Here is a 19,332-nt window from a genome sequence, read left to right as displayed (position 1 = left end):
TTGGGCATTTGGATTCAGAATTGACTTGCCCATAGGTGACAGAGGGTAGTGGTGGAAGGGTGTTATTCCGGCTGGAAGTCTATGACCACTGGTGTTCCACAGTGGTCAGTGCAGGGGCCTCTGTTGTTTGTGACATTAATAAATGAATTGGATGGATGGGAGCAGAGACATGAGACTGCAGATGCTGGAAATCTGGATCAATACACTAAGGAGCTGGAAGAAATCAGTGGGTCAGGCAGCACCTATGGAAGGAAATGGACAGTCAACTTTTCAGGTCGAGACCCTTCATCAGGACTGGAAAGAAAGAGGGGAGATAGCCAGTAATAAAAGGGTGGAGGGAAGGCGTGGAGCAAGAGGGGGCAGGTGATGGGTGGATCCAGGTGAGGGGGCTGATAGGCAGGTGAGGGAGAGGAGAGAGTGGGAATGATGTGAGAAGCTGGAAGGTGATAGGTGGAAGTGACAAAGGGCTGAAGAAGATGGAATCTGATAGGAGAGGACAGTGGACCATGGAATAGAGGGACTAGGTTGATGGCAGCCAGAAAAAAAGGGGAAGGGACGGTGGGGGGTGGTGGTTAATGGAAGTTAGAGAAATCAACGTTAATGCCATCAGGCTGGAGACCACCAAGGCAGAACATGAGGCGCCCTTCCTCTTATCTATGTCTAGTCTCAACTTGGCAGTAGAGGAGGCCGTGGATAGATAGATCAGTGAGAGAATGGGAAGTTAAAATGGCTGGCCACTGGGAGATCCTGGCTGGTACGGTGGATGGAGCAAAGGTGCTCAACGAGGCAGTCCCTCAGCCTGCTTCGGGTCTCACCGATGTGGAGGAGGCTGCACCAGGAGCACCAGATGCAAAAAAATGACACCGATAGATTCAAATGTGAAGAACTACCTCACCTGGAATGACTGTTTAGGGCCCTGAGTGGTGGTGAGGCAGGAGGTGTAGGGCCAGGTGTTACACTCAGCATGGTTGCAGGGATAAGTGTCTGGAGAGGGATCAGTGGGAAGGGATGAGCAGACAAGGGAGTCATGGAGAGAGCGATCCCTGCGGAAAGTGGAGAGGGTGGGGGAGAGGAAGATGTGCCTGGTGGTGGGATCCTGTTGGAGATGGCGAAAGTTGCAGAGAATGATATGTTGGATGGGGAGACTCATGGGGTGGTAGCTGAGGACTAGGGGAGCTCGTATCGCTATTATGCCTGGGGGGTGTGATGGGGTGAGGGCAGAAGTATGAGAAATAGATGAGATGTGGGTGAGGGCTGTTTTATGAAAAAGGAGGACATCTCGCATGTCCTAGAGTGGAAAGCCTCATCACCAGGACTGATGCAGCGGAGGAACTGAGAAAAGGGAATAGCGTCCTTGCATATGGTGGGGTGGGCAGAGGTGTAGTCCAGGTAACTGTGGGAGTCAATGGGTTTGTAGATGTCAGTGGATTCACCTACTGCACAACATATCTACAGCAGACACAATCTCACTGGCTCTCCACTCAGCTTTGGTGCACCTAGACAACAGCAAGACATACTTCAGGCTGCTGTTTATTGATTACAGCTCAGCATTCAACATCATCATCCCCTCAGTACTAATCAACAAGTCTCAAAGCCTAGGCCCCTGTACCTCCCTTTGCAACTAGATCTTTGGCTTCCAAGGGACACCAGAGTCAGTGCGGATCGGTAGTAACATTTCCTCCTCACTGACTATCAACACAGGCACACCACAAGGATGCATGCTTAGCCCACTGCTCTACTTGCTCTACACTCATGACTGTGGCTAAGCACAGCTCAAATGTCATCTATAAATTCGCCGATGACACCACTGTTGTTGGCCGAATCTAAGATGGCGATGAGGTGTACAGGAGTGAAATAGATTGACTGGTTGAGTGGTATCACAACAACAACCTCGCACTCAACATCAGCAAGACCAAGGCACTGATTGTGTACTTCAGGAAGGGGAAGTCGGGAGAACACACACCAGTCCTCATCGAGGGGTCAGTGGTGGAAAGGGTGAACAGCTTCAAGTTCCTGAGCATCAACATCTCAGAGGATCTATATTGAGCCCAACACACTCATGCAATCACGAAGGCGGCATGCCAGTGGCTCTACTTCATTAGGAGTTTGAGGAGATTTGGTATGTCACCAAAGACCCTTAAAAAAAAACTTCTATAGATGTACGATGGGGAGCATGCTGACTGGTTGCATCACCACCTGGTATGGAGGCTCCAATGCACAGGATCACAAGAGGCTGCAGAGGGCTGTAGACTCAGCCAACTCCATCACGGGCACAACCCTCCCCACCATTGAGGACATCTTCAAGAGGCAGTGCCTCAAGAAGGTGACATCCATCAGTAAGGATCCTCACCATCCAGGACATGCCCTCTTCACATTACTACCATCAGGGAGGTGGTACGGGAGCCTGAAGATCCACACTCACTGATTCAGGAACAGCTTCTTCCCCTCCACCATCAGATTTCTGAACAATCCATGAACACTACATCATTATCCCTTTTTTTTACACTCATTATTTTTGTAATTTATAGATTTTTGTCTTTGCACTGTACTGCTGCCACAAAACAACAAATTTCACATCATGTCAGTGATAATAAATCTGATTCTGATAATCTGTCTCCCAAGATGGAGACAGAGATCAAAGCGGGCCCATTTCAGTGCTATAACAACTCTGTGAATCTAATGCTACTAACCATGTCAAGATAAAATGCAAGTATTTTAGAAATAGCAATGAGCTATGTAAGGGAAGGGAGCTGAGAAACTGCAGCATGCTCTGCCTTATAGAGTCATGACTTACACCTGCTTCACCTGACTGTGCTATACAACCTGAGGGCTTCTCAATTCACTGGAAGGATCATACATCATACAATGTCCTCAAGCAAAGTAAGAGGTGGAGGGGTTTGCTTCGGAATCAACTCCTCATGGTGTTCGGGCGTGATAGACGTAAAGGTTTCTATTAAAGGTTCCGGATGTAAAGGGATAGATAAGATAGAGGCAGGAAAGTTGTTTCCACTAATAGGTGAGACCAGAACTAGGGGACATGGCCTCAAGATTCAGGAGAGTAGATTTAGGATGGAAATGAGGAGGAACTGCTTTTCCCCAGAGAGTAGTGAAACTATGGAATTCTCTGCTCAGGGAAGCAGTAGAGGCTACCTCATTAAGTATATTTAAGACACAGTTAGATTTTGCATAGTAGGGGAATTAAGGGTTATGGGGAAAAGGCAGGTAGGTGGATCTGAGTCCACACCAGATCAGCCATGATCTTATTGAATGGCGGAGCAGGAGCAGGCTTGAAGGACAAGATGGCCTACTCCTGCTCCTATTTTTTTTGTTTTTATGACAGTTCTGATGAGTTCTAGCTCACCAGACTTGGAATATCTAACAGTGAAGTGCCATCAGCTGTCCTGATGGCAGTCTACATTCCACCCCAGGCTACTTGAAACTTGCACTCAATGAATTGCACTCCTCAATCAACAGCCTTGAAATGGCATACCCCAATGTCTTGTTCATCCTAGCCAGGGACTTCAACCAAGCAAACTTCAAGAGTGTGCTACCAAGATACTATCAGCACATCTCCTGTCCCTCGAGGGGCCCAAACATCCTTGACCATTGCTACACAACCAAAGATGCCTAATGATCCATCCCCTGCTCCCACTTTGGAAAAATCAGACCAGCAGGCTGTGCTCCTTCTCCCTGCCTATAAATAGAAACTGAAATGCGAGGACCTAATACAGAAAGTCGTATAGTCCTGGTCTGAGGAAATAGATTAGCTTCTACATGACTGCCTTGAGTCCGTGGTCTGGTCCATATTATGGACTTAATGGCCAATCTAAATGAGCATGCCACTGCCATCACAGACTTCATCAGCAAGTGTATAGAGGACTGTGTCCCAAAGAAGTCAATCCAAGTGTTCCCCAACTGGAAACAATGGATGAACTGAGAGATCCACACAACCTTGTCAGTATCTATGGTGCTGTGGTGGAGATGGTCGAGAATTTCAAGTTCCTAATTGTAAATATCACCAATAATTTGTCCTGGTCCAGCCACGTAGACACTATGGCCAAGAAAGCACACCAGTGCCTCTACTTCCTCAGAAGGCTAAGGAAATTTGGCATGTCACAAGACAAAGGAGCAGAAGTAGACCATTCGGCCCATCGAGTCTGCTCCATGAGCTAAACTAATACTATTCCTACCTAGCCCCAATTTCTGGCCTTATCCCCATATCCCTTGACTAATTAGATACCTATCAATCTCCTCCTTAAACTCGCCCAATGATTGGGCCTCCACAGCTGTACATGGCAAAGAATTCCATAATTTCACTACCCTCTGGCTAAAGAAATTTCTCCTCATTTCTGTTTTAAACCTGTACCCTCTAATTCTAAGATTGTGCCCTCTAGTCCTGGACTCACCCACCAAGGGAAACAGCTTAACCACATCTACTCTGTCCAGTCCTTTCAACATTCTAAATGTTTCTAGGAGGTCCCCTCTCATTCTTCTGTACTCCAGTGAGTACAGTCCAAGAGCCGACAAACACTCATCATAAGTAAGTCCTTTCATTCCAGGAATCATCCTCGTAAATCTTTTCTGAAACCCTCTCCAACGGCCCAAAACTGCGCACAGTACTCCAAATGAGGCCTCATCAGTGCCCCATAGAGCTGCATCAACACTTCCATACTTTTATACACTATACCTCTCGAAATGAATGCCAACATAGCATTCGCTTTCTTTCCTGCCGATCTGACCTGGTGGTTAATCTTTAGTGTATCCTGCACAAGTACCCCCAAGTCCCTTTGTATTTCTGTACTGTGAATTTTCTCCCCATCTAGATAATAATATGCTCGTTTATTTCTATTTCCAAAGTGTACAACAGCACATTTCTCAACATTGAATGTCATCTGCCATTTCTTTGCCCATTCTCCTAAACTATCTAAGTCTCTCTGCAACCTTCCTGTTTCTTCAGTACTCCCTACTCCTCTACTTATCTTGGTGTCACCTGCAAACTTAGCCACAAAACCATTTACTCCATCATCCAAATCACTAATGTACAAAGTAAAAAGAAGTGGCCCCAACACTGAGCCCTGTGGAAAACCACTAGTAACTGGTAGCCAACCAGAACAGGATCCCTTTATTCCCACCCTTTGCTTTCTGCCTACTAGCCAATGCTCCACCCATTCCAATATCCTACCTGTAATTCCATGACCTCTCATCTTATTAATCAGCCTCTGTGCGGCACCTTGTCAAAGGCCTTTTGTAAGTCTAAATACACAAAATCCACAGCCTCTCCCTTATCCACCCTACCTGAGATTTCCTCAAAGAACTCCAATAGGTTGGTCAGGCAGGATCTTCGCTTCACGAAACCATGCTGGCTTGGACCTATCGTGCCTTGCACCTCCAGGTATTCCATAACCTCATCCTTGAGGATCGATTCCAATAACTTTCCCACCACCGATGTCAGACTAATAGGTCTGTAATTTCCTTTATGCTGCCTCCCACCCTTCTTATACAGTGGAACCACATTTGCAACCTTCTAGTCCTCCGGAACCATGCTAGAGTCTATTAATTCCTGGAAAATTATCACCAATGCCTCCACAATCTCTGAAGCCACCTCCTTCAGAACCCGGGGGTAGACCTCATCCGGTCCAGGAGACTTATTTGTCTTTAGTCCATTTAGCTTCCCGAGCACCTTCTCTCTAGTAATCTTAACTGAATTCAGTTCTATCCCCTGAGACCCCTGACTATCCAGTATATTGCTGATGTCCTCCACAGTGAAGACCAATGCAAAATACTCATTTGGTTCCTCTGCCATCTCTCTGTTATCCATTATAATCTCTCCCGCACCGTTTTCAATTGGTCCTATATCAACCTATGTCTCTCTTTTACTCTTCATATATTTAAAAAAAACTCTTGGTATCTTTTTGAATGTTATCTGCCAACTTCCTTTCGTAATTCATCTTTTCTTTCCTAATGACCTCTTTAGTTTCTGTAAGTTTTTAAAAGTTTCCCAGTCTTCTGTTTTGCCACTAACTTTTGCTTCCTTGTATGCCATCCCTTTTGCTTTTACTTTAGCCTTCACCTCTCTCGTTATCCACATTTGTGCCATTTTTCCATTCATAACCTTTTTTCTTGGAACATATCTATCCTGCATTTTCCTTAGTTCTTGTAGAAATTCCATCCATTTCTGCTCTGCCGTCCTTCCAACTAGCTTACTTTTCTAATCAATTTGGGCCAGTTCCTCTCTCATGCCACTGTAATTTCCTTTGTTCCACTGAAATATTGACACATCTGATATCAGCTTCTCCTTTTCAAATTTGAAACTGAACTTAATCATATCGTGATCGCTAGTATCTAATGGTTCCTTTACCTTTAGTTCCCTAATCACCTCCGGTTCGTTACACGGCACCCAATCCAAAACAGCTGATCCCCTGGTGGGCTCATCAACATGTTGCTCCAAAAAGCCATCCCGTAGACCTTCCACAAACTCGCTCTCCTGAGATCCACTGTCTTCCTGGCTTTCCCAATCCACCTTCATGTTAAAGTCCCCCATAATTATCTTGACGTTGTCTGACATGCTTTTTCTATTTCTAGCTGTAACTTATAGTCCATATCCCGGCTGCTGTTAGGGGGCCTATCTATAACTGCTATTATCGTCCTTTTACCCTTGCCATTTCTTAGCTCCACCCATAAGGATTCCACTTCTTCTGACCCTATGTCCCTTCTCTCTATTGATTTTATATCATTACTAACCATCAGGGCCACACCACCCCCTCTGCCTACCTGCCAATCTTTCCTATACACTGTGTACCCCTGAACATTTAGTTCCCACTCACAGCCTTCCTTAAGCCATGACTCGGTGATTGCCAATGTCTTAGTTTTTAATCTGTAGCTGTGCCACTAGATCATCCACCTTATTTCTAATGCTACATGCGTTTAAATATAGTACATTTAGACCAGTATCTGCTGCCAATTTTGCTGTATTTCTATTGTTCAGCAAATTATCCTGTCTTTTCACCTGCCTGTCCTTCTTTACATCTTCACTGCACACTGTCTTGGACTTGCTCCTATATACCTCTTCCTCTATCCTAACATCCTGGTTTCCTTCCCCCTGCCAAATTAGTTTAAACCCTCCCCAACAGCTATATTAAACATTCCTGCCAGGATATTGGACCCCTTGGAGTTCAGGTGTAACCCATCCTTTGTGAATAGGTCATACCTCTCCCAAAAAAGGTCCTAATGATCCAAGAATTTGAAGACCTGCCCCCTGCACCAGTCACTCAGCCACACATTCATCTGCCTGATCTTTCTACTCTTACTTCCATTAGCACATGGCACAGGTGGTAATCCTGAGATTATTACCCCGGAGGTCCTGCTTCTCAACCTTCTTTCTAGCTCCTTGTAATCTTCCTTCAGAACCTCCTTTTATTTTCTACCTACATCATTGGTAACTACATGTACCAAGACTTCTGGCTGATCACCCTCTCCCCTCAGAATATTCTGGACCTGGTCTGAGACATCCCGTACCCTGGCACCAGGGAGGCAACACACCATCCGGGTACTGTTGTCAGGTTCGCAGAACCTCCTATCTGTTCCTCTCGCTATAGAATCCCCAATGACTACTGCATTTCTCCTTGCCCGCTGAACCACGGCACCACGTACAGTGCCAAACTCCTGTTTGCCATGGTCCTCCTCTGTCAGGTCATCCTTTCCAACAGAATCTAAAATGAGGTACCGATTTTTGAGGGGGACCGCCACAGAGGTACTCTCTACAAATTGTCCCTGATGACCCTCACCAATTTTTTTTTTAAACAGATGCACCATAGAAAGCATCCTATCCAGATGCATCACAGTTTGGTATAGCAACTGGTATTGGTTTACTATTGTCACTTGTACCGAGGTACAGTGAAAAACTTGTCTTGCATACTGATTGTACAGGTCAATTCATTACACAGTGCATTGAGGTAATACAGGGTAAAAACAATAACAGAATACAGAGTGAAGTGTCACAGCTACAGGGAAGTGCATTGCAGGTAGACGATAAGATGCAAGGTCATAACAATGTAGATTGTGAGGTCAAGAGTCCATCCAATCCTATAAGGGAACCATTCAATAGTCTTATAACAGTGGGATAGAAGCTGTCCTTGAGCCTAGTGGTATGTGCCCTCAGGTATAGACAGAGTACATGGAGGGGAGGCTGGTTTCTGTGATGTGCTGGGCTGTGTCCACAACTCTGCAGTTTCTTGCAGTCCTGGGCAGAGCAGTTGCTATACCAAGCCGTGATGCATCCAGATAGGATGCTTTCTATGGTGCATTGATAAAAGTTGGTGAGTGTCAAAGAGAACATGCCAAATTTCTTTAGCCTGCTCTTTATCGGTTTCTTTAACTGCTCTACCCAAGACCACAAGAAATTGCAGAGAGTTATGAATGCAGCCCAATCTATCACACAAACCAGTCGACCATCCATTGATGCCATCTACGCTTGCTGCTGCCTCAGGAAAGCAGCCAACATAATCAAAGATCTGTCCCACCCCAGTCATTCTGTCTTCTCCCCCGTCCCATTGGGCAGAAGATACAAAAGCCTTAGAAAGCTACCACCAGGCTCAAGAACAGCTTCTATCCTGCTGCTATAAGATTTTTTAATGGACCTCATATACGATAAAGATGAACTCTCTCTCAATCAATCAACCTCATCATGGCTCTTGCACCTTATTTGTCTACCTGCACTTTGTGACTGTTACACTATATTCTGAATTCTATTATTTTTCCTCTTGTACTACTTTGATGTGCTTATGTATAGAATGAACTGACTGAATGGCATGCAAACAAAAGTATTTCACAGTATCACAGCATGTGACAATAATAAAACAATTGCCAGTCATTTAAAAGTGAGGTCAAAGGAGGGGTGGCAACAGTTAGAGGTCAAAAAATAAATCTTGTGCAGGCAGAGGACATGACTGAGCTTTGAAATGAGTGTTTAACATGTCTTTCCAAAAGAGGGGAATGAACCAATATTCCCCTTTGATAATTGACACTTTTACATAAGGTAACACGAGGCATAGAGTCATTGACTGTCCATTAGTCTGCTCTAAGTAGTCCTGCAAATTACTTTCCTTTGTGTGTCTATTCAATTCCCTTTTGAAAGCCTTGATTGACTCAGTGTCAGAAGACGTGTATTTACATAGCAAGACTCCCTACTACAAATGAATTTGAAATGGAATTTATGCTCATTTCCAAAACAGCGCTGTAATAATGACCGGACACTCAGATTCTCAAGGATTTATCTATATGTGGGATGTGGATGTTGCCTATTTGCCCCTGAATGAGGCAGTTAAAAGTTGACCACATTGGTAGGTCTGGAGTTACATATAGGCCAGACTAGATAGGAATGTCCAAAGGACATTAGTGAACCAGATGAAGTGTGACAATAATTAGTCACTTTATGGTTACTGCCATGATACTTTGAGGGATTGAGGGATAAGAATTGGGTAAAACAAAATAGAAGTTAGTGAAGAGATTGAATGAAGGGAAGGGTAGGACCTTGCTGTCAGTGACAGGGAACCCCAGAGCAACTTGCATCTCTGAGAAAGCTGAGGAACTTTTACTTGAGCAACTGAGGCTGAGAAACAGAATTATTCACCGGGAAGCAACAACCATGTGGTATTATTCCACAGATGTGGCTACAGTTCTTCACTGGATACAACATGAAGTTTGGTGGTACCAGAAACAGGAGCTGCCCTTTGACCTTCTCACCACGATAAAGATTTCATACATGCTGGTACCCTTAAAATCTATCAACCTTGATACATGAAAATTTCAGTGGATTCTGGAGCCACAGTTTTTTTTTGATGTTGCAGACTTCCATTTGCCTTTGTACAAAAAAGTATTTCCTAATTTCACTCAAATAGCTTAATTTTAATATTAGCACCATCATTCTAGATTCCCCACCAGAGGAATCTATCTATTCAATTGAATCCCAAATTATTTCATAACTTGTTCAGATCATCCTTCAACCAAGAAACACAAGCCACAGTTGTGCAACACTTAAATTAATCACTTTAATCCCCAATATCATTTTGGTGAATCAATGTTTATACCCTTTTCCAAGGCCAATATATATTTGTTGAAATTTGTTGCCCAAAATTGATGCCAGTGCAGCCAATTAAAGCACTTCTTCCTCATTTTTGAATTCTTAAGCCTTTGAGATGTTGACCGATGTTCTATTAGCATTTTTGATCATGGAACAATTTGATCAACATCTACGCAATCTGTATGCAATAGGCTTCGGAAAAGTCTTCAGTCTGGACCAGTGATACACAGACTAGCTCTTGAGCCTCATGTGGCTCATTGACGTACAGCTTGTGGCTCTTCAAGGCTACTAATTTCTGTATTAGATATCACATTTTATTATACTAGGCTATAGCATAGTGCTAACAGTAGGTCACCAGTTAAAAACCAATTAGTATTCTTAGAACAGTGTGCGTTCATCTTGTGGACATTGGTACCCCTGCCGTGTTTGTGAAACTGAATATGGGAAAGCAATGGAAAAATGAAAGTATAAAGACAAATACACAGCGTTTTAGAGAAGGATAGGAACATGATTTCTACCTGCCCAGTAGTGGAGTTCAATGCCTCTGCTTAAAATGTGACAATTCAGTTGCGCAATTCAAAATAAATCTGACTTTAAATGCAACAGACAAAATCAACACACAAGAGCCCCTTCAAATTACTACCTCAAGCATAAAGCCCAATTTCATGAAGAGTGTCTTAGAGGGAGAGCAGTACATCAAACTAACAGCCAGGTAATTAAACACGTACAATAGAAAAGTTAACTATGTTAAGATTTTATTATACTGAAAATTTGGTGAATTTTTTTTTAAAAAGGACTTGACTATATCTCTAACCAGACACAAGAGATTCTGCAGATGCTGGAATCTCGAGCAGCACACACAAAGTGCTGGAGGAACTCAGCAGGTCAGGCAGCATCTATGGAAGGAAATTAACAGTCAACATTTCGGATTGAGACCTTTCATCTGGACTCAATGATCCAGATGAAGAGTCTCAGCCCAAAATGTCCATTCTCTATTTCCCTCCATAGATGCTGCCTGACCTGTTGAGTCACTCAAGACAAGATAGGGGCTGGGATTGTTCTTACTGAAATGTAGGTGACTGAGGGGTGACCTTCAAGGTTTATAAAATTATGAAGGCCATAAATAGGGTAGATAGACTTTTTCCCAGGGTAGGGATTCTAAAACTAGAGAGCATAGGTTTAAGGCAGGAGAGGAGAAACTTAAAGGAAATCTGAGGGGTAAGTTTTTCCCTGCAGAGGGTGGTGGGTATATGGAACAAGCTGCCAGAGGTGGTGATAGAGACAGATACAGTTACAAATTTAAAAGAAATTTGGACAGGTACTTTCTCTCTTCTCTCCTCTCCCATCAGGTAGAAGATACAGGAGCCTGAGGGCACGTACCACCAGGCTCAAGGACAGCTTCTATCCCACAGTGATAAGACTATTGAATGGCTCCCTTATACGATGGGATGGACTCTTGACCTCACAATCAACGTCATTGTGACCTTGCACCTTATTGTCTACCTGCACTGCACTTCCCTGTAGCTGTGACACTTTACTCTGTACTGTTATTGTTTTTACCTGTACTACATCAATGCACTCTGTACTAACTCAATGTAACTGCACTGTGTAATGAATTGACCTGTACTATCGGTATGCAAGACAAGTTTTTCCACTGTACCTCGGTACAAGTGACAATAACAAACAGATACTTTGATAGGAAAGGAGTAGCATTACTTGGCTTATTATTGTCACATGTACCAAGATACAGTGAAAGTCCTTGTTTGCTTGCATTCCAAACGGATTATTCCATACACAAGTACATCGAGGTAGTACAAAAAGGAAAACAATAACAGAATGCAGAAGATAGAGGGATACAGGCCTAATGCAGGCAAATAGGATTAGCATATATAGGCATCAAGGTCACTCTGGATAAGGTGGGCTGAAGGGCTCGTTTGTGTTGTACAGCTCCATGTCTCTATCATGCAATTCATGTTTGTGACCCTTCCCATCTCTGGGAAAGAGCCCAGTGTTGTCAGGTTGCTCACCAGCACCTCCCACATCCCTTGCTGCTGCTTCACCATCAGACTCTGAGTTGCAGCTTCCACATTCAGCTGGGCAGGGACAGAGAGTCCTGCACCCTCTCAGGTGGCCATTCCAGTGCTGGGCTTGGCTGCATCATCTGCTCCTACTCACCTTTGATGCATCACCAAATGAGAACCTCTCTGACCCAACCCATCCTAGCCGGTGCCAAGCATGTGTTCTCCTCTGAGGAAGGGCCATCATCCTCCAGCTGCACATCTTTGGGATGGACCAAACCCTTGGGAGATTACCACAAAGTAAGACTTTTATGGCTATTATTGTGCTGATTTTTCTCTTGCTACAGACTTCAAGATATCTTTATTAGTCACATATAAAGTACATCGAAACACAGTAAAATACATCTTGTTGCGTAGAATGTTCTGGGGGCAGTCTGCAAGTGTTGTCACATTTCCAGCCCCAGTATAGCATGCCTACAACTTCCTAACCCGTACGTCTTTGGAATGTGGGAGGAAACCAGAGCACCCGGAGGAAACCCACGCAGACACGAGGAGAACGTACAAACTCCTTACAGAGGAGGCTTCGTGGGCTTCACTTCGGAGCAGATGTTTTTTCTTTTTATTAAATTTGAAGTATAAGGCTTAGTTTTTAATAGGGTTAGAATTTACTAGGGTTAGTATTTTTTTTATATAAGTGTTTTAAAACTTTTTAGTGGTCGAGTGGGGGCTGGACTGCGCAGGCACAGTGCGGGCAGTTTAAAAAGCCAACCGCCTACACAGCGGGCAGCATCGGAGTGGGCAGCGGAGTGAGTGGGAGCAGAGTGTTCTGGACTTTGGCTCAAGGGGCTTCGGCGAAAAGGGGTAAGGCAGGTGAGTAGCTGGTAGGTAGGCAAAGGTAAGGTTACCAGTTATCTCTGATAAATATTTAAGTAGAATATCAGGAGGGGTAACTAAGAGGAGCGGCCAGTGTGTGAGTGGCTCAGGGTAGGAGTGGAGCCTTGAGGCTTTGGCTCAAGAGGCTTCAGCGAGCAGAGGCTGAGGAAGAGCTAGCACCCTGAGACGTAAGGCCGGTAAGTTCCTTTAAGCTAATTAAAGTCGGATTGGGTAATGAAGGCAGCAGCTCAGGCAGTTGTGTGCTCCGAATGCAATATGTGGGAAGTTAGGGACAGCACGCTTGTCCCTGATGACTACACCTGTAAAAGGTACATTCAGCTGCAGCTCCTGGAAAACCGTGTTAGGGAACTGGAGCTGGAGCTGGATGAACTTCGAATCATTCGGGAGGTAGAGGCAGACATAGATAGGAGTTTCAGGGAGATAGTTACCCCTAAAAGTCAGGAGGTAGGTAGCTGGGTGACTGTCAGGAAAGGGAAGGAGATTAGACAGAAGGAGCAGAGCACACCTGTGGCCGTTCCCATCAACAATAAGTATACCGTTCTGGATACTGCTGGTGGGGACGACCTACCAGGGACAAGTTGTAGTGTTCGAGTCTCTGGCATCGAGGCGGGACCCTCATCTCAGATAGGAGGGAGGGTAAAGAGGAGAGCAGTAGTGATAGGGGATTCAATAGTTAGGGGGACAGATAAGAGATTCTGTGGGGGAGATCGAGAATCCTGGATGGTCTGTTGCCTCCCTGGTGCCAGGGTCCATGATATCTCAGATCAAGTTCTTGATATTCTCAGGAGGGAGGGTGAGCAGCCAGATGTCGTGGTCCATGTTGGGACCAATGACGTGGATAGGAAGAAGGAAGAGGTCCTGCAAAGACAGTTTAGGGAATTAGGTGCAAAGTTGAAGGACAGGACCTCCAAGGTTGCAATCTCAAGATTGCTACCAGTGCCTCGTGCTAGTGAGGCTAGAAGTAGGAGGATCAGACAGCTAAATACGTGGCTAAGGAGTTGGTGCAGGAGGGAGGGCTTCAGGTTTCTGGATAATTGGGCTTTGTTCCAGGGAAGGTGGGATCTGTTCCGAAGGGACAGTTTACACCTGAACTGGAAGGGGACTAACATACTTGCAGGTAGGTTTGCTAGTGCTGCTCCGGTGGGTTTAAACTAGATTTCCAGGGGGAGGGGAACCAGAGTGTTAGAGAAGGAAGTGAGGAGGAAAATGATCATGCGAGGTCTGCAGGTATGGACAGAAATCAAAGGTTTGTACATGATAGTAATGTTCTCAGGTGCATCTATTTCAATGCAAGGAGTATCGTAGGTAAGGAGGATGAGCTTAGGGCATGGATTGGCACGTGGGATTACGATGTTATTGCTATTAGTGAGACATGGTTGAAGGAGGGGCAGGACTGGCAGCTTAATGTTCCAGGCTTCCGTTGTTTCAGATGTGATAGAGGGGGAGGGATGAAAGGGGGAGGAGTGGCGTTACTGGTCAGGGAACAGATCACAGCTGTGCGTAGATAGGATAGCCCGGAGGGCTCGTCTACAGAGGCCATATGGGTGGAGCTGAGGAACAGGAAAGGTGTGGCCACACTAATAGGGTTGTATTATAGACCACCAGATAGTCAGAGAGAATTGGAGGAACAAATCTGTAAGGGGATAGCAGACCGATGTAAGAAACAAAGTTGTAATAGTAGGGGATTTTAACTTTCCACATATTGACTGGGACTCCCACACTGCGAAAGGGTTGGATGGCTTGGAATTTGTCAAATGTGTTCAGGAAAGTTTTCTAAATCAATATATAGAGGTACCAATGAGAGAGAATGCAATACTTGATCTCCTATTAGGGAACAAGGCAGGTCAGGTGACAGAAGAATGTGTAGGTGAGCATTTTGGGTCCAGTGACCATAATGCAATTAGTTTCAAGATAATTATGGGGTCTGGTCCTCGAGTGGAGGTTCTAAATTGGAGAAAGGCCAATTTTGTGGAAATGAGAAAGGATCTAGGTAGGGTGGATTGGGATGTTATTTTCTGGCAAGGATGTGCTCAGTAAATGGAAAGCCTTCAAAGAAGAAATTTTGAGAGTGCAGAGTTTGTATGTTCCTGTCAGGATTAAAGGCAAGGGTAACAAGCATAGGGAACCTTGGTTTTCAAGGGATATTGGTGAGCTGGTTAAGAAAAAGAGAGAGGTGTATAGCAGGTATAGGCAACTAGGAACGGATGAGGTACTTCAAGAGTATAGGAAATGTAAGCAAATACTAAAAAAGGAAATCAGGAAGGCAAAAAGAAGACATGAGGCTGCTTTGGCAGATAATGTGAAGGAAAACCCAGAGGGTTCCTACAGGTATATTAAGAGCAAAAGGATAGTAAGAGACAGAATTGGTCCCCTAGAAGATCAGAGTGGTCGTATATGCGTGGAGCCTCAGGAAATGGGGGAGGTCTTAAACAGTTTTGCATCAGTGTTTACTCAGGAAGCTGGCATCGTGGATATGGAAGGAAGGGAAACAAACACTAGTGTCATGGAACATATAGAGATTAAAAAGGAGGTACTTGATGTTTACAGCGAATAAAGGTAGATAAATCCCCAGGGCCTGACAAGATATTTCCTCGGACCTTGAGAGAGACTAGTGTAGAAAATGCAGGGGCCCTGGCAGATATATTTAAAATATCCTTAGCCATGGGTGCGGTGCCAGAGGATTGGAGGATAGCTCATGTTGTTCTATTGTTTAAGAAAGGCTCGAAGAGTAAACCAGGTAATTACAGGCCAGTGAGCCTGACATCAGTAGTGGGTAAATTATTGGAAGGTGTTCTGAGAGATAGGACATATAAGTATTTGGACAGCCAAAGGCTGATTAAGGATAGTCAGCATGGCTTTGTGCATGGTAGATCATGTTTAATGAATCTTGTGGAGTTTTTTGAGGAGGTCACTAAGAAAGTAGATGAAGGAAAGGCTGTGGATGTTGTCTACATGGACTTCAGTAAGGCCTTTGACAAGGTCCCACATGGGAGGTTAGTTCAGAAGGTTCAGTCAATGGGTATCCATGGAAAGTTTGTAAACTGGATTCGAAATTGGCTGAGTGGGAGAAGACAGAGAGTGGTTGTGGATGGTTGTTTCTCAGATTGGAGGCCTGTGACTAGTGGTGTGCCTCAGGGATCTGTGTTGGGGCCATTGTTGTTTGTTGTATATATCAATGATCTAGAAGATAATGTGGTAAATTGGATTAGTAAGTTTGCGGATGACACTAAGATTGGAGGTGTAGTGGACAGCGAGGAAGGCTTTCAAAGTTTGCAGAGGGATCTGGACCAAATGGAAAAATGGTCCAGAAAATGGCAGATGGAACTTAATGCAGACAAGTGTGAGGTGTTGCATTTTGGAAGGACAAATCAAGGGAGGACATACACAGTAAATGGTAGGGCACTGAGGAGTGCGGAGGAACAAAGGGATCTGGGAGTTCAGATATATAATTCCCTGAAAGTGGCGTCACAGGTAGACAGGGTTGTAAAAAAGGCTTTTGGCATCCTGGCATTTATAAATCAAAGTATTAAGTATAGGAGTTGGAATGTTTTGGTGAGGTTGTATAAGGCATCGGTGAGACCAAATTTAGAATATTGTGTGCAGTTCTGGTCGCCAAACTACAGGAAGGATGTCAGTAAGATTGAAAGAGTGCAGAGGAGATTTACAAGAATGTTGCCGGGTCTTCAGGAGTTGAGTTATAAGGAAAGATTGAGCACGTTAGGACTTTATTCCTTGGAGCGGAGAAGAATGCGGGGAGATATGATAGAGGTTTATAAAATGATGAGGGGCATAGACAGGGTTAATGCAAGTAGGCTCTTTCCACCTAGATTAGGAGAGATAAGTACGAGAGGACATGGCTTTAGGGTGAAAGGGGAAAGGTTTTGGGGGGAAACATTAGAGGGAACTTCTTCACTCAAAGAGTGGTGGGAGTGTAGAATGGGCTGCCATCTGATGTGGTAAATGCAGGCTTGCTCTTAACTTTTAAGAGTAAATTGGATAGATACATGGATGAGAGAGGTCTGGAGGGGTATGGGCTGGGGGCAGGTAAATGGGACTAGCAGAATAATGTTTCGGCACAGACTAGAAGGGCCAAATGGCCTGTTTTCTGTGCTGTAGTTTTCTATGGTTTCTATGGTTCTATGGACAGTGGCCAGAATTGAACCCAGGTCACTGGCACTGTAAAGCGTTACACTAACCACTACACTATCATGCCTGCAGACGAGAATTGTGAGGGTTGTATATAGTGGAGCTGCATGAGATGTCATTCGGTCAGCAGGCGAGTCCTCATCTCTCCAACTCCAGTGCACAGTGTACTGTAATCTGTGGCCATCTCCCCAGCCTGCTCCTCTGTAGGAGTTAATTGTGAAATAGATGGAGGACCTCCTGTAATTGTCTGCCTTTCCAAATGTTCTGTGCTCTCTCCACCTGCAATTATGTGTTCGTGACCTTTACAGCCACAATAAATGCACTTAAAACTGCTGGAAATGCTCAGCAGATCACACAGCGTCCTTGGGGAGAGAAATAGCATCAACATTTCAGGTCAAGGACTTTTCATCAGAATGGGAAAAGTAAGTGTTTTATTTTCAGAGGGAGAGGTGTGGAGAGAACAGAGGGAATGTCTGTGGTATGGTGGACATTAGGAGAGACTGAATGACATGGTGGTGGTGAAAGCAGTTGTAAAGGAGGCCACTCTGGAAATACAAGAGGCTGGAACTGCTGATAATCAGAAACTGTTGGATTGAATGTTGGTTGTAATATTCCAAACCAGAAGATGAGCTACTATTGCTCAAGCTTGTGTTGGGCGTCACTGAGTCCAGAGACAGGTCAGATTGTGAGTGCGATGGAAATTTAAAGCAACACTTGCAAGGTGTGTTGGTATGAGAAGTGAGCAGAGTTGGGAGGATATATCGAGGAAGTTGGAGATCCATTAGGGGCAGGTGAATGTGCCACTGTACACATCTTTCCTGATGCAACGAAGTCCTTAATCTATTTGTGAAGATGGTTCTACTACCTTCATCTCGTCACCAGGGAACATCATGTTCCTCAGGCCCTTGCAGCTCCCAGTATGATGTTGAGCAAGGATCCTTTGAAACTGGGGTGCAGCTCATATGCACTCCAGTGTCTACACTCCAGTTGGTACGTTGTCAATTCAAGAATCAACTAGTGTATTGATATTCCTTTCATTGTGAAGCTGAAATTGAGTTTATTAATCAGGAACTAGGTTTTAATGCCCCAATAAATGCATTGCAAAATCTGACCATTGACCCAAGCCGTTAAACTCTGTCTCCACAGATGCTGCCTGACCTAATGAACTTCTGCGTTTTCTGTTTTTGTTTCAGATTTCCAGCATTCGCAATTTTGATGCAAAACCTTTCAGGTTTCCTGTACACAGCCAGCACCCAACTCCCACCCAGCTCATTGCAATGTGAAAATTCAGCTTTAAGTTTGGACACGGTGCACATCTTGTTTCATTTAGTCTATTGTACAAAACCAATACATTTATCCCTGCCTCCAAGATCTCTGTACTCTTCCAATTCTGGCCTTCTGTACGCCCATGATTTTCTTCACTCCACCATTTGGGGTTGTGTGTTCAGCTGCCAAGGCCCAACACCTTGGTGCACAAACAATCTGCTGGAGGAATTCAGCAGGTCGAACAGCATCTGTAGGAGGAAAGGAATTGTCGACGTTTCAGGTCAAAACCAGCATCAGGACTGAAAGTGGATAGGTGAGATGGCCAGCCTAAAGAGAAGGGTAGTGCTGAGAAAGGTGTCTCAGGTCATTGGCAGATTGAGGAGGGGAGTAAGATGGCAGGCAGGTTGTGCCAGGTATGAGAGTTATTCTCTCACTGTGTCCCTAACCCTTTGGAATTCTCCCTAAACGTTTCCACCTCTTTCTCCCCGTTATGTGATATGGTGGTACAGCAGTTAGTGCCACTGCCTCAAAGCTCCAGGGAACAATTGATGGCTTTGTGGCCAAGTTTGCATTAGATACAAAGATAGGTGGAGGGGCAGGTAGTGTTGAGGATGCAGGGAGTCTGCAGAAGGACTTGGACAGGTTGGGAGAATGGGCAAAGAAATGGCAGATGGAATACAGCGTAGGAAAGTGCAAGGTCACGCACTTTGGTAGAAGGAATAAAGACAGACTTTTTGCTAAATGGAGAGCGAATTCCGAAATCGGAGGTCCAAAGGGACTTGGGAGTCCTAGTGCAGGATTCCCTGAAGGTTAACTTGCAGGTTGCGTTAGTAAGGAAGGCAAATGCAATGTTAGCATTCATTTCAAGAGGACTAGGATATAAAAGTAAGGATGTAATGCTGAGGTCATTGGTCAGACCACATTTGGAGT

At 44.6% G+C, this 19,332-nt stretch overlaps 1 protein-coding gene across 1 annotated transcript in view; it reads right to left on the bottom strand.

Annotated features, from left to right (window-relative positions):
- Positions 1–18,554: 18,554 nt before the first annotated feature.
- ubox5 (U-box domain containing 5) overlaps positions 18,555–19,332 on the bottom strand; it is a 41,331-nt gene continuing 40,553 nt past the window's right edge. The window contains exon 7 of the mRNA XM_052033650.1: positions 18,555–18,650. Coding sequence (XP_051889610.1) covers positions 18,555–18,650 — 96 coding nt within the window. The remainder of the gene's footprint in view (positions 18,651–19,332) is intronic.

The sequence above is a fragment of the Pristis pectinata genome, chromosome 2 (genome assembly GCF_009764475.1).
Source record: "Pristis pectinata isolate sPriPec2 chromosome 2, sPriPec2.1.pri, whole genome shotgun sequence".
NCBI classification, from domain to species: domain Eukaryota; kingdom Metazoa; phylum Chordata; class Chondrichthyes; order Rhinopristiformes; family Pristidae; genus Pristis; species Pristis pectinata.
This window is presented reverse-complemented; position numbering and strand designations above follow the sequence as displayed.